The sequence below is a fragment of the Lagenorhynchus albirostris genome, chromosome 12 (assembly GCF_949774975.1).
Source record: "Lagenorhynchus albirostris chromosome 12, mLagAlb1.1, whole genome shotgun sequence".
Taxonomy (NCBI): Eukaryota; Metazoa; Chordata; class Mammalia; order Artiodactyla; family Delphinidae; genus Lagenorhynchus; species Lagenorhynchus albirostris.
This window is the reverse complement of record NC_083106.1, coordinates 50,270,314-50,283,018: the sequence shown is the minus strand read 5'-3', so window position 1 is coordinate 50,283,018 and position 12,705 is coordinate 50,270,314. Positions and strand designations below refer to the sequence as shown.

The 12,705-nt window shown below is 38.9% G+C and overlaps 1 protein-coding gene across 3 annotated transcripts in view; it reads left to right on the top strand.

Moving 5' to 3' along the window:
* AFG1L (AFG1 like ATPase) overlaps positions 1-12,705 on the top strand; it is a 195,362-nt gene that overhangs the window by 25,633 nt on the left and 157,024 nt on the right. For all 3 annotated transcript variants that reach the window (XM_060167561.1, XM_060167563.1, XM_060167562.1), the window contains exon 2: positions 4,641-4,864. In XM_060167561.1, coding sequence (XP_060023544.1) covers positions 4,641-4,864 — 224 coding nt within the window. The remainder of the gene's footprint in view (positions 1-4,640; positions 4,865-12,705) is intronic.

The following is a 12,705-nucleotide window of genomic DNA, read 5'->3' as shown; positions in this document are numbered from 1 at the left end:
AAAAAAAAAACCCAAAAAACAAGTCAACTTTGATATTCCCTATTACCCATTACATGTGGTGGTACTCAGTCATTTCTTGTATTGAAAAAATAGATGCATTTTGAACAGTAGAGGGGGAGTAGTCTGAAAATGCAGGCTGCACCCCTATTATGGATTCCTTGAACCTCAGAATGAGGACACTATCTGTGTTGGGAATCCCCAAGACTACCCCCAGGTTTGGTGATTTACTAGGAAGACTCAGAGGACTCAGCATATGGTTATACTCACAGCTACGATTTATCATAGCAAAAGGATACAGAGCACAATTAGCAAAGGGAAAATACATGTGGGACAATGTTCAGAGAAAATTAGGCACAAGCTTACAAGCGTCTTCTCCCAGGAGAGTCAAACAGAACATGCTTAATTCTTCCAGCAACTTACTGTGACAACAGGTGTGAAATGTTGTCTATTAGGGAAGCTCATTATAGGCTCAATGCCTAGAGTTGAGCCGTGGTTACAAAGGCACCCTCTGCCTAGCATGTGCCAAAATTACAGATTTATAGAAGGAAACTAGGTGTTCAGCATAAATCACATTGTATACGATACAAACATTTAGGCACAGTGAGTCACTCTTACCATTTCTGGGAATGATGGGAACCCAAGTTCCCAATCAAGGGCCCATTTTTGCAAGCAGGCATTGCTAAGGACGGTAGTCTCAGGCCTGCTGTGTTAACTCTTTTCTGCACACTATCCTTACTTAATGTGATCCTATAAGGTGGGGAAGTGGCCTTAGGGGCTGATTTGGAAATGGGGTGATATGGGCTTGGGAATGAGGGAAATGTGAAGAGGTCAGGACTTTGTTACCCCCTCTTCTTTTCTCAAATAAATTTGGGATCCGATGGAAAGTTTTGTATAGAAAAAGGTGCTGCTGTTAACATTGCATTTGAAAACCACTCCTTTAGGGAATTCCCTGGTGGCCCAGTGGCTAAGACTCTGTGCTCCCAGTGCAGGGGGTCCGGGTTCGATCCCTGGTCAGGGAACTGGATCCCACGTGCCGCAACTAAAGATCCCGTGTGCTGCAACTAAGACGTGGCACAGCCACAAAAAAAAAAAAACTGTTTCCCTTAAAAAAAAAAAAAAAGAAAACCACGCCTTTAAACAATGAGATGAATTTTAAGCAAAATATTGATAAAATCACATTGAGATTTTAGCAAGATCATCCTTGTAGTTGATGGAAGATATTTTTAGAGATTGTGGTGTGGTCATGGTAAATGTGAGGCAGGAGGCGATCAGAGGCAGGGAGGCCAAGCCAGAGACAATAAGAGGCCCAGCTGGAGTGGTTGTGTGAAGAGGGGAGGAGGGAATGGATTAGAGAGTATTTAGGATGTAAAATTGAGTAGCACTGATGATTGATTGGCTGAGGACCTGGTTGAGGGCTGGGGAAAGGGTTTGTGGGATGGAGGAGAAGGAAATTAGCATTATCTTAGGTTTCTTACTTGGTTGATTCCAGGGAGTGGAAAAGAGCATTTTCCCTGGTTGTGAGTTTCTCAAATCCTCCAACACTAATGGTTATCCGTCAGTTCAGTTCTGGCACTATCTACCTGGAGGTAGCATCGGATCCCCCAAGTTAAAGGGCCAATCCCACAAAAGTGGCCCCACTTCAGAGGCCAGCTGCAAATGGGCTGCCCAAGCTACCCACACTTCCACACGTCTGACTACAAATTTAGTGGGTTGATACTTAGCTAAATTTGATAATTTACTAGTAATGGTCGTAGAAATCAGAAAAAACACTTTACTTATGTTTATCAGTTTATTATAAAGGGTACATAGAACTCAGGAACAGACAAATGGAAGAGATGCACAGGGCAAGGGATAGGAGCAGGGGTGTGGAGCTTCTGTGCCCTCTCTGGGTATGTCACCTTCCTGGCACCTTGATGTTTTCACCATCCTGGAAGCCCTCCATATCTTATTGTTCAAGAGTGTTTATAGAAGCAGGTAAGCATACAATTTTTAAAAATTACTTAAATAATTAATTTTTGGCTGCGTTGGCTCTTTGTTGCTGCGCGCAGGCTTTCTCTAGTTGTGATGAGTGGGGGCTACTCTTTGTTGCGGTGCATGGGCTTCTCACTGCGGTGGCTTCTCTTGTTGCAGAACATGAGCTCTAGGCGTGAGGGCTTCACTAGTTGTGGCACGCATGCTCAATAGTCATGGCTCATGGGTTCTAGAGCGCAGGCTCAGTAGTTGTGGCGCATGGGCTTTGTTGCTCTGCAGCATGTGGGATCTTCCCGGACCAGGGATCGAACCCGTGTCCCCTTCATTGGCAGGCAGATTCTTAACCACTGCGCCGCCAGGGAAGCCCTATAATTTTTAAAAGCTAACTTGTAAAACAGCATCTATAGCCCAAACTTTCCCTTTTTCCTGTGAAACCTTTATTGAAGTACAATTTATATACAAATAACATTCATGATTTTAGGTGAACAAGTCAATGAGTTATGACAAATGTATACAGTCATGTAACCACCATCATAATCATAATATAGAATACCTCCATCACCCCTAAAATTTGCTCCTACCCGTTTGCTACCAATCCCATAACCCTATTCCTGGGTTCTAGAAACCACTGATTTGCTTTCTTCCACTAGAAAAGTTTTGCTTTTTCTAGAACTTTGTATACTGTAGTCATATAAAATTAAATTTTGCTTCTGGCTTTTTTCAATTAGCATAATACTTTTAAGATTCATCTACATTGTTATATTTATCAGTAGTTTTAATCCTTTTTACTTCTGAGTAATATTCCATTGTGTGGATATACCATCGTTAACCCATTCATCAATTGATGGACATGTGGGTTCATTTCAGCTGTTAAATATTATAAATAAAGCTGCTGCTTTGAGTATTCAAATACAAAAAAAAAAAGTGGTTATAGAATTTAATCTCCAGCCTCCCCTGCCCTCCCAAGTTGGTGGGTGGGGCTGCAAGTTCCAACTTTCTAAACACTTGGTCTTTCTGGGAACCCGCCGTGTCCTGAGGTTATCTTGGGGCCCTACCCTGCGTTCATTAGCATATGTGGGATGGAAAGAGGCTCATTATGATAAACAGAAAACACTCTATCACTTAGGAAATTCCAAGGGTTTTATGAGCTCCGTACTAGGGACTGTGGACCAAGGGCAAATATGTTTCTTATACCACTCTGGTAGACATCTCAAATTGCTGGAAACCTTATGGAACTCTCAACCTATGCCTCCAGCTTCAACATGAACCCAAGCCTTGTTCTTGGTCCTATGAGGCCTAGGCTTCCAAGAGACCCTTAGTCCGGTTCTCTTTTGCAGGCTGTAAGCCCCCTGTATTAGTTAGGGTACAATTTAGGCCTCCGTAACAAAGAGACCCTAAAATACACTGCTTGAAAAGCAAGATAGACATTTATTTTACATAAAAATCCCGGCAGGTGGTCCAGAGCTGGTTTGGCAGCTCAGCATTGTTAGGGAACTTTGCTCTGCTTTGCTCAGCATTCTGTGCGCCTCTCCTTGCCAGGTTGGCTCTTCCAGCTGCAGTCATGGCACTTTCTTTCCAGTCAGAGGGAGGGAAGGGAAGGGGAGGAGTGGGATTCGCCCTTTCCCTTTAAGTGCTCCAGAGCGGAGCTGCACACATTTCAGCTTACATCCCATTGTTCACATGACCATCCTGGCTGCCAGAGAGGCCAGGATATGGAATATTTCACTCGGCAGCCTTGCACCCAGCTAAAACCTTTATTCAGAAAAAGGGAGAGCAGTTATTAGAGGATAGCTCTGCCCTATCCCTAACAGTCATGGTATATTTAAGGATTTTTTTTTTCCTTTTTTAGAAAATGATGGAAATAATGTTGTGACTGTTAATTCTTTTCCTAAATTAAGTAGTTTTCATATTATTGAAATAAAGGAAACATGGTATTCAATGGAACAAGAGGAACAACGGCAAAATACCCTTGTAAAATCTTTGTCTAAAAATGTGCCAGTTTGCTGCTCACTGAACCTGCCCCAGATAAGGAATGGAGTTCTAACTGGACCTTTCCACAGACAATCAATTTTCTTCCCCAAGAAGCTAAAAAAAGGATTAACACACCTCCCTGCTTTGAAACAGACACTCTGTTGTGTCTCAACTCTTTGTGTTCAACCTAAAGGTGATGGAAAAGGGAAGGAGTCTCGCAAGAAGTGTGCTGAATTCAATGTGGTAACATCTGAATGCTGTGTTGTTTTAGACAGTGAATAAAGAGGCAGTAGAAAACCCTTTGTGACTAGTGTCTAAGTCTCTGTCTTCGTACTGAAGAACCAGATTTAGGCCTAATGCAAAGAAAGGTACCACCCCTGCTGTGAAGAAAGATGTGATGAACCCAGGTGGCTCATTCATTGGAGTGGAGGCAAAGCAGACATTCCATTCTTCCTGGAAGAGGGGTTGTAGTGATAGCTTATGAGTTTGGGGTTTATTAAACTGAGACATTTATAAATATATTTATGTTACAAAATGTGTTTTATATTATTATTTTCATCAAAGTGATATTTACAACTGCTCAAATATAATTATAACTGGTTAAAAGTTTTAATGTGGCCATTAAGAAATAATGTAGAGCACTATGAAATATCTTGATTTCAGAAAGTCTAAAATTTTATATATATTTTTGTTTATAGCCTATACAGTTCAGACAGCCAAGAGTATGTCTTCAACTGCTGCTACAGAGGTTTATTCAAAAGCTTTAGCTGTTTGCCATGGACCACTGGACCACTATGACTTTCTGATCAAAGCTCGTGAGCTAAAGGACGATGAACATCAAAGAAGAGTCATACAGTGTTTGCAGGAATTACATGAGGAACTTAAAGGATACAGTATAGAGGCAGAAGGCCTTTTTTCTAAGGTAAGGTTTGTGTGACATTAAAGATTGAACAGTTAAAAATGTAAGCATTTAAAAAATGGATTAAATGCAGTTGGGTACAATGATGAAAGAGCTTGAAAATTTCCTACCAGTTCCTTTAAACAAGCTCTGTTGGATCCCCATTTCTGACCTCTTGATGTTCCATAGCTTTCTTTCACCTTCAGTGGGATTCAGATAGCTTCATATTGAGGTATTTAAAAAAAAAAATGTGTGCATTTCAAAGCTTCTCCCTCTCTCTAGGTTAGGCCTGGCCCAGGATCAGCAGCAGAGAAGAGGGGGTGACTTGTTCTTCTCTCTCTATTCTTCTCCTCTCTCTGATCGCTTGGCTTCTCTAGGCTCAAAACGAGGGGGATAGAAGATTAGAGTGAAACAGCAGAGTCTGAAGTCACCAGTTAAGGGCCTTTTGTGTGGTAGATGCTGACATGCTAGCTTTCTGTGAGGGGCACTGGGTGGATTCTTCAGGACTCCCATGAGGACCTCCCTGCTGCTCCACTCTGTGACTGACCTCTTACGGCTCTAACGGAACACCTCACACCACTACGTGAGGCTGAGACGGCCTTGCCCTTGCACTTAGCCTTCTAAGACGGGTCCTTTCGGGACAGCGCTAACCAGGTCACCTTTATGGCGTCTACTTAGGCCACGGGAAGTATAACATCTCATTTCTCCAACCCCTTCTGCATGGGCAGCTTCAGTCAGTCTCCTGCCCTTGGACTTCTGCAGATATAAGAAGCAAGCACCAGTGTCTGTCTTTGTCCTGTGCACCCCTATACTCCTGGGGACACGTGTCAAGTTCTTCCATGAGTTCTTTCACACCCTGCTTTGGTAGCTGTCTGTAGATTTTCTCACCTAAATGAGTATCCACCCCGTTTTTTCCTTAATGCTAATCTCCTTGGATGTTTCTCTTGGGGACCCCCTGCACTTGGCATGAGGTTCATCTGGGGGAAATGCCACAGAATTCTTTACCCAGCTAACAGCTTTCTGCCTTGATTACTTTGATTTTAGGGCTGTTTTTGACTTTTTTTTTCTCTTTTTAAGTAATTCCTGCATGGATACAATTAGTGCCTCTCTTTAGTGTGTAGGGGGACCTGTCTCCCCTTGTCCTCAGCTTTGAGTTTTTGCTGAAATTCTGAGACACCAGGAAAACTCCCATTCCTTATCCTTCTGTAGAAGCCATTGTCATCAGTGGTGTCATCCTCAAATCATGAGGGGTATTAATAGTTATAAGAGTTAGAATTTGTTCAACCTAAGAAACTACTTTTCCTTTAACTGACTGACCAAACCTCCTCCCCCCACCCCGCTACACAAATATTCTTTTATTATAAGATCTTTATAAGAAAGGTATTGTATAACAATGTGTTAGTAGTACTTTATTTAAAAACTCTACTGAAAGTAATTTTATGTTTTAAAAAGCACTTCAGAGTGTAATGAAATAGTTTTATTTTTATATAAGGAAAAGGCTGCCATGGTGTTAACATATTTTAGTTAAAAGGAATAGAGAATTATTTAGGTCTGAGAGAGAAATGGAGATGTAGAATAAGATTACATGAGAAAATAACAATGAAGGGCATCTCCATCGCTCAGCCAGGCCTCACAGAGCCTGTGCCAGCTTTCAGCAGTGTCAGCGGCTCTGAAAACTTTGATGACTTGTAGTAGGAGGTACCCATTGATTCTCCAGAACCCTGCCATTCACATAGTCTGCTTACTCTTTGTTCCTTTTCCCATGCCCTTACCCACTTCTATTTATTCTACCAGCTTCTTGGTTCTTTTCCTGTATCCATGGTTTAAATTCCTGAGTAAAAATCTGACCGTCCACCCAAACACTTCATCCCTGTTTGGGCAGAGCTTTCACACCAGTTTTCCAGAGGCTGCTAGTTAGCACAAAGATTGGATCTCTGTATAAGGTGCCATCCAGGGCTCCTGTGAGCAGGGCGGTTTCCCTCAGAAGTGGACTGTGAGTGTGGAAGCCAGAGTGTGTTAGCTAATCCAGAACAATGGTTATGGGAAATAATGATGAATTATCCCTTTTGATGGCCAACCTTTTCTCTTTTTCCTGTGTTTCCAAAAGTTGATGGGTGAGTCAAGAAGCAAAAAGTTTGGAAAATACAGATTGCTTAGGTACTGCATACCTAATTATAGTTTGCAATACAGGAGGTCTTCCAAACAAAATAACAACTTTGTTATGTATCATAGCCAGGAAACAAGATGTTTTACTTACCAGATTTTTTTTTTTATGTTATCTGAAAGTTAAATTTCTCTCATGACTGTTGTATCTTATTCCCTTTCTAGCCCTCTCCCTTTTGGAAATACAGTCCTTTTCCTCCTCCCCACTCTGTATCATCCCTAGGGCTCATCTTACAGGGGTTGGTGAACTTCCATTCCTTAATAAAATATTCCTTAAATTAACTTATCTGGTTGCCAATTCAACAACCTATTTTTTTTCTTTAAAATTATTATTTGGCTCTTCTTAAGGGTATTTTCCCATACTTCCACCTTTGATTTATAAGTTAGCTATGCTGGATTTGCCTAGTAAATAGATAGCTATTTAGCAGTAAGTAAATGCAGTACTTTCTATCTAGAGGCCCTGGTTTTATTGGGTAATTCTTATGTAAGGAGGAAATTTGACAAGTCAGGTAGTTTCAAATGTGTCTAATGAAAGCTTATATTTGTTAAATCCCAATGCATACGTGAATGAATGTTTAGTAAATGGATCGACATCTCTTTATGATAGTATTTGTCCTGTAGTTTCTTTAGCCCACCAAATCATTGTTTTTCAGTGTTTTTCAAACATTGAAAAAGATCCAAATACCAAATGTAATTTGAATAAAACATATATAAAAGCTTTAGTTTTGAAGATTCTAAAGGTGCCACAGACCTACTTCTAAAAATATAGACTGATATGCTGATTATCAGAGAAGGAAACTTTGGACTGTTAGGTTTTCCAGCAGTAGAACTTTGTTAGTATGTAGAGTTCTTGATTTTGGTAAATAGGGTTTATAATTTCATGGACATTTGATTTTTCCCCCAGCTTTATTGAGATATTATTGACAGATAACATATGTAAGTTTAAGGTGTGCAATGTGATGATTTGATACCTGTATACATTGCAAAACGATTACCATAATAAAATTAGTTAACACCTATATCCCTTCACATAATTACTGTTTCTCTTTGTAGTAAAAACATTTAAGATCTACTCTTTCGCGGGCCTCTCACTGCTGTGGCCTCTCCCGTTGCGGAGCACAGGCTCCGGACGCGCAGGCTCAGTGGCCATGGCTCACAGCCCTAGCTGCTCCGCGGCATGTGGGATCCTCCTGGACCGGGGCATGAACCCGTGTCCCCTGCATCGGCAGGCGGACTCTCAACCACTGCGCCACCAGGGAAGCCCCTAAGATCTACTCTTTTAACGACTTTCAAGTATATAATATAATACTGTATTGTTAATTATAGTCACCATGATTCCCAGAACTTATTCATATTATAGCTGAGAGTTTGTACCCTTTGACCAGTATTTCACCATTTCCCCTACCCCACAGCCCTTGGTAACCACCATCCTATGAATTACGCTTTTTAAAAATTCTGCATGTAAGTGAGAACATACAGTATTGTCTTTGTCTGACTTATTTCAGTTAGCATATATGGGCATTTGATTTTGATGCAGATGTTTAAATACTCATTTTGGTGGACTTGTTAAAAAAAATTGTACTCCTAAGAAACTTTCTGTAAGGGTAAGCCATAATGTTAGAATAAAATGCACCTTCTTCACAAAATGCCAGAATTATTAGTCAGTGAGAAAAAATTGGTGGCAGACTATTAGGCTGCTTTCACCTACCTACATAAAAATGTTTTCTCTAGTAAAAATTTGAAAAAGTTATGAGCAGATGACTATGCTATATGAGCAACAAACTATAAAGAATAAGCATTTATGAATACTTTACTTTTGTTATCAAATAAAACTTATAGCCAGGTTAATCTGACACATTTAATGTATGCATAATTGTTATTGTGCTGTGAGGTAATTAGGCATAAATGGTAAGTAAGTAGTTCATGTAAATCACTATAACTAGAATTACTTTTACACAGCCAAATCAAGCATTTCTAGAGTCATGGAGGGAGAGAATTAAAGAGTGTGGAGCTACTCTGAAAATCTCTGTTTCCATTAATCAGGTGTATACAGGCAGCCAGGTTTTTTCATCTCTGGGGAGGAGAAACCATAGCCAGAGAGACCTGGGAATTGGGAAGAGGAGTGGGGAACAAAATTCCTTTTCCTTTTCTCCTGCTCTTCACAAAATAATTTTGCTTTTCCCTCATGAGAAATTATTATTTCAAACTTCCTTTTACAACCTATGGTCTTTTATTTGGATACCTCTCCTCACTCTGCCAAGAACAATGCATATAGCAGGTAGAGACGACCTGCGCTGCCTTGAATCTGGCTCATCTAAGGTGTTGGTGCTTTCTGTGATCTGGCTTCTAGCATCTGGAGGCCGTGAATAGGATACCTGGAATGCCGGGCTGTGGAATTTTCTCTCAGGAGATGCAGGAGGCCTATTGTCTGGGTCCCTTCAGTTATTTATCCAAGACTAGGCAGTTTGCTGGTTTTTCCTCAGTTCCTCCCTTCTCTCCCCCAGCTAAGGAAGTGAGCACTTGTACTCTCCGTTCCTCTTCTTAGAATTGGCATTTCCTATAGGTGAAGTAGGTTGAGCAGTGTGATTTAGGTAAAGCCTCCCTGTTTCCTGGTAATTTATCCTTCAGAACATCATAAGCAACACTGAGTATGAAATAGACATCTATAGCTACAGCTTTATTAAAGACCAGAAATATTTTTAAATGAATATTTTCTTGTATCAAATTTTTATGAAAGCCGAAACAAAAGATTATGTCCTAACCCAATGACGGCATTATTTGTAAGGAAGTGAGTCAAACTGCATTGTTTTTTGAGAACTAACACATGCCAAAGACTCATTTAAAGTCTGAAATTTGAGAGAGTGTAATGGGCCTGCTTCAGTCTCCAGAATAATTAACAAATGTATCCAATTACATTTTAAGTTTTGTCATGGTTCTGAAGGTAAAATTATGCCGTCAACGTAGATGAGAGTGTCTTTTTTTTTTTGAGTTTTTTTCCCAGTTTTATTGGGATATATTTGATATATAGCACTGTATAATTAAGGTATAGAGCATACTGATCTGACTTACATGCATAATGAAATGATTACCACATAAGTCCAGTGAATATCCATCATCTCCTGTAGATACAAAATAAAAGAGAAAGAAAAAAATACTTTTTTCTTATGATGAGAACTCTTAGGATTCACTCTCCTAACGACTTCCACATATAACATACATGAGTGTTAATTATATTAATCATGTTGTACATTACATCCCTGTTATTTATCTTATAACTAGAAGTTTGTACTTTTTAACCACCTTCATCCAGTTCTCCCCCCCTTGCCAGATGAGAATGTCTTTTATAAATTCCTTAAAATAAATTTAAGGAAAAGGGGTATAGCCCTATTTTATAATGTCTGAGATAGGAATTTTATCTGTCATTGTCCGCCAAAACTGGCTACTTTGGTTATGGCAGCAGAATTATGTAGGCCATAAGGAGGCATTAGAGCCATGGAATCTATGCTGAGATTTTGGTCAGGTCTCTAGATCAGGGGTTGGCAAATATTTTCTGTAAAGGACCATGTAGGAAATCTTTTAGGGTTAGGGGGCCATATGATCTCTGTCATAGCTATTCAGTTCTGCCATTGTAATCAGAGTAGCCATGGATAATTCAAAAATAAATGTATTCTGATAAATATTTATTTAGAAAAACAGATTTCAGACTGGATTTAGCCTATAGGCCATAATTTGCCAACCCCTGCTATAGATGGATGACTGCTTCCTGACTAGATTTGAGGGCTGGTGGGAGACCATTAATAGTATTCAAGGTTCTCTTGGAACTGTACTTAGTCTAGCTTTCCAATCTGATTTTTTCATTACTTCCCTTTATGTATACCTGCCTCTAGTCAACAGAACTATTCACTGATTTATTATATAGACAAACAGACAAATGGAACAAAATAGGAAGTCTAGGAGATACATGGAGACTTGATATACCATTGAGTTGACACTGAAAATCAGTGGGAAAAAGATGGTCTAGTCAGTAAGCAGGGATGAGACAATTGATGATCTTTGTGAAAAGGAAAATAAAATTAGGTACCTACCTCTCTGAACATAAACATAAATTCCATAGAGTCAGTGTTCTAAGTTTAAAGTGAAATTTTAAAACTTCTTGAAGAAAATATAGAGGGTTATCTTTGTGAACCTGGGGAAAGGAAGACTCTCTTATACAAGATATGAAAGTTTAAATTATAAAGGTAAAGTTGGATACACTTGACTATACTAAAATTTAAAACTTCTAGTCAACAGTAAGCACCATAGAAAGGTGAAAAGGCAGACCACAGACTGGGAGAAAATATTTGCATCAAAAGTAATTGACTAATAGATTGACTATAATTGACTATATATATCTAGAATATATAAAGAACTCCTACCAAAAATAGAAAAAAAAATCAAACAACTTAGTAGAAAAATGGACAAAGAAGAGTCTGTTTTGGGGTGATAACTAGCAGATGCCACAAAAATAGATAAGTAAATCAGAATGTATTTTTTAAAATGGAATGTTGAGATGATAAACTTCAAAATCAGAATTGTTAACTCTGAGCAAGAAGGGCACAAAGGGGGGGCTTCAACTCTATCTAATGTGTTATTAAATTTTGGAATAAATATTTCAAAATATAAAGATTTGATAAAGCTGTGTGGCAGGTAACCAGGTATTCAATATTTTTTCCAATTTAGCGTGTTTATAATATTCCATAATAAAAGTATTTTTAAGTGTAACTGTGAGATATTTCAACAGGTTAGTTGATTTAAGAAAATAATTTTGAGGAAATTATAACTTTTCCTGATAATATAATTCTAGACTCTACTAGTTCAGCATTTGCTTTTTACAAATAGACTGAGTGAGGAAGGGGTATTATTAGCTCAAAAAGTACTCAGCAAGACATAGGGAATATCTTAGTAAGAGGTTTTTAGCGATGAAACTTCTTTCCTCTTTCTGGAATCTCATCAGCTGAGTTTTCTTGGCCTTAAATCTTTTTCATGAATGCCAGATGTTTCTGAGTTCTATGTACATTGGACTTAATCTTACCCCATGTTCAGCAGAGTTTGTCTTTTCCAGGTAATGTGTCCATTTTACATACTGGGGAAATACTTAGCCAAGTGTCTTCTTGTCCTTTAGGAGATTAATACATCTCCAGGGTGAGCACTGGGGAAAGAAGTTCTATTGTGTAGCTGGGAAAAGCAAATGATTTTTCGTTTTACAGAAAAATTTATCATACTTAGCTAGAAAATGTATCTCTTTGTTTATCAGAACGCCTGGAATTATCATATATAAATTCAGTTCAACAACAACAAGAAGAGTTGGTCCTCACTATGTACTAGGCTCCATGGAGCCAAGGATACAGGTGTAATTAAGGTTAATGTTTTGTGATTTCAGTGATACCTTATTCAGTGGAAGAAATGGTCATAAACAGCTGTTTATAACTCAGTGAATTAAGTTCAAAAATTCATATGGGTATAAAATGCATATGGGGACAGTCTTTGAAAACCCACTCTAAATAAAAGGATTTAAATGTATTTTATTCCATATTATTGCTTCACTTGAGACTTCTAATTCTGTTTCTCATAAAGAAATTTTATGAATCAAATTACTATTCATTTACTCTTGAAGGACAAGGTTCTAAGGATATACATCAAAATTAACAACATAAATCCCATAA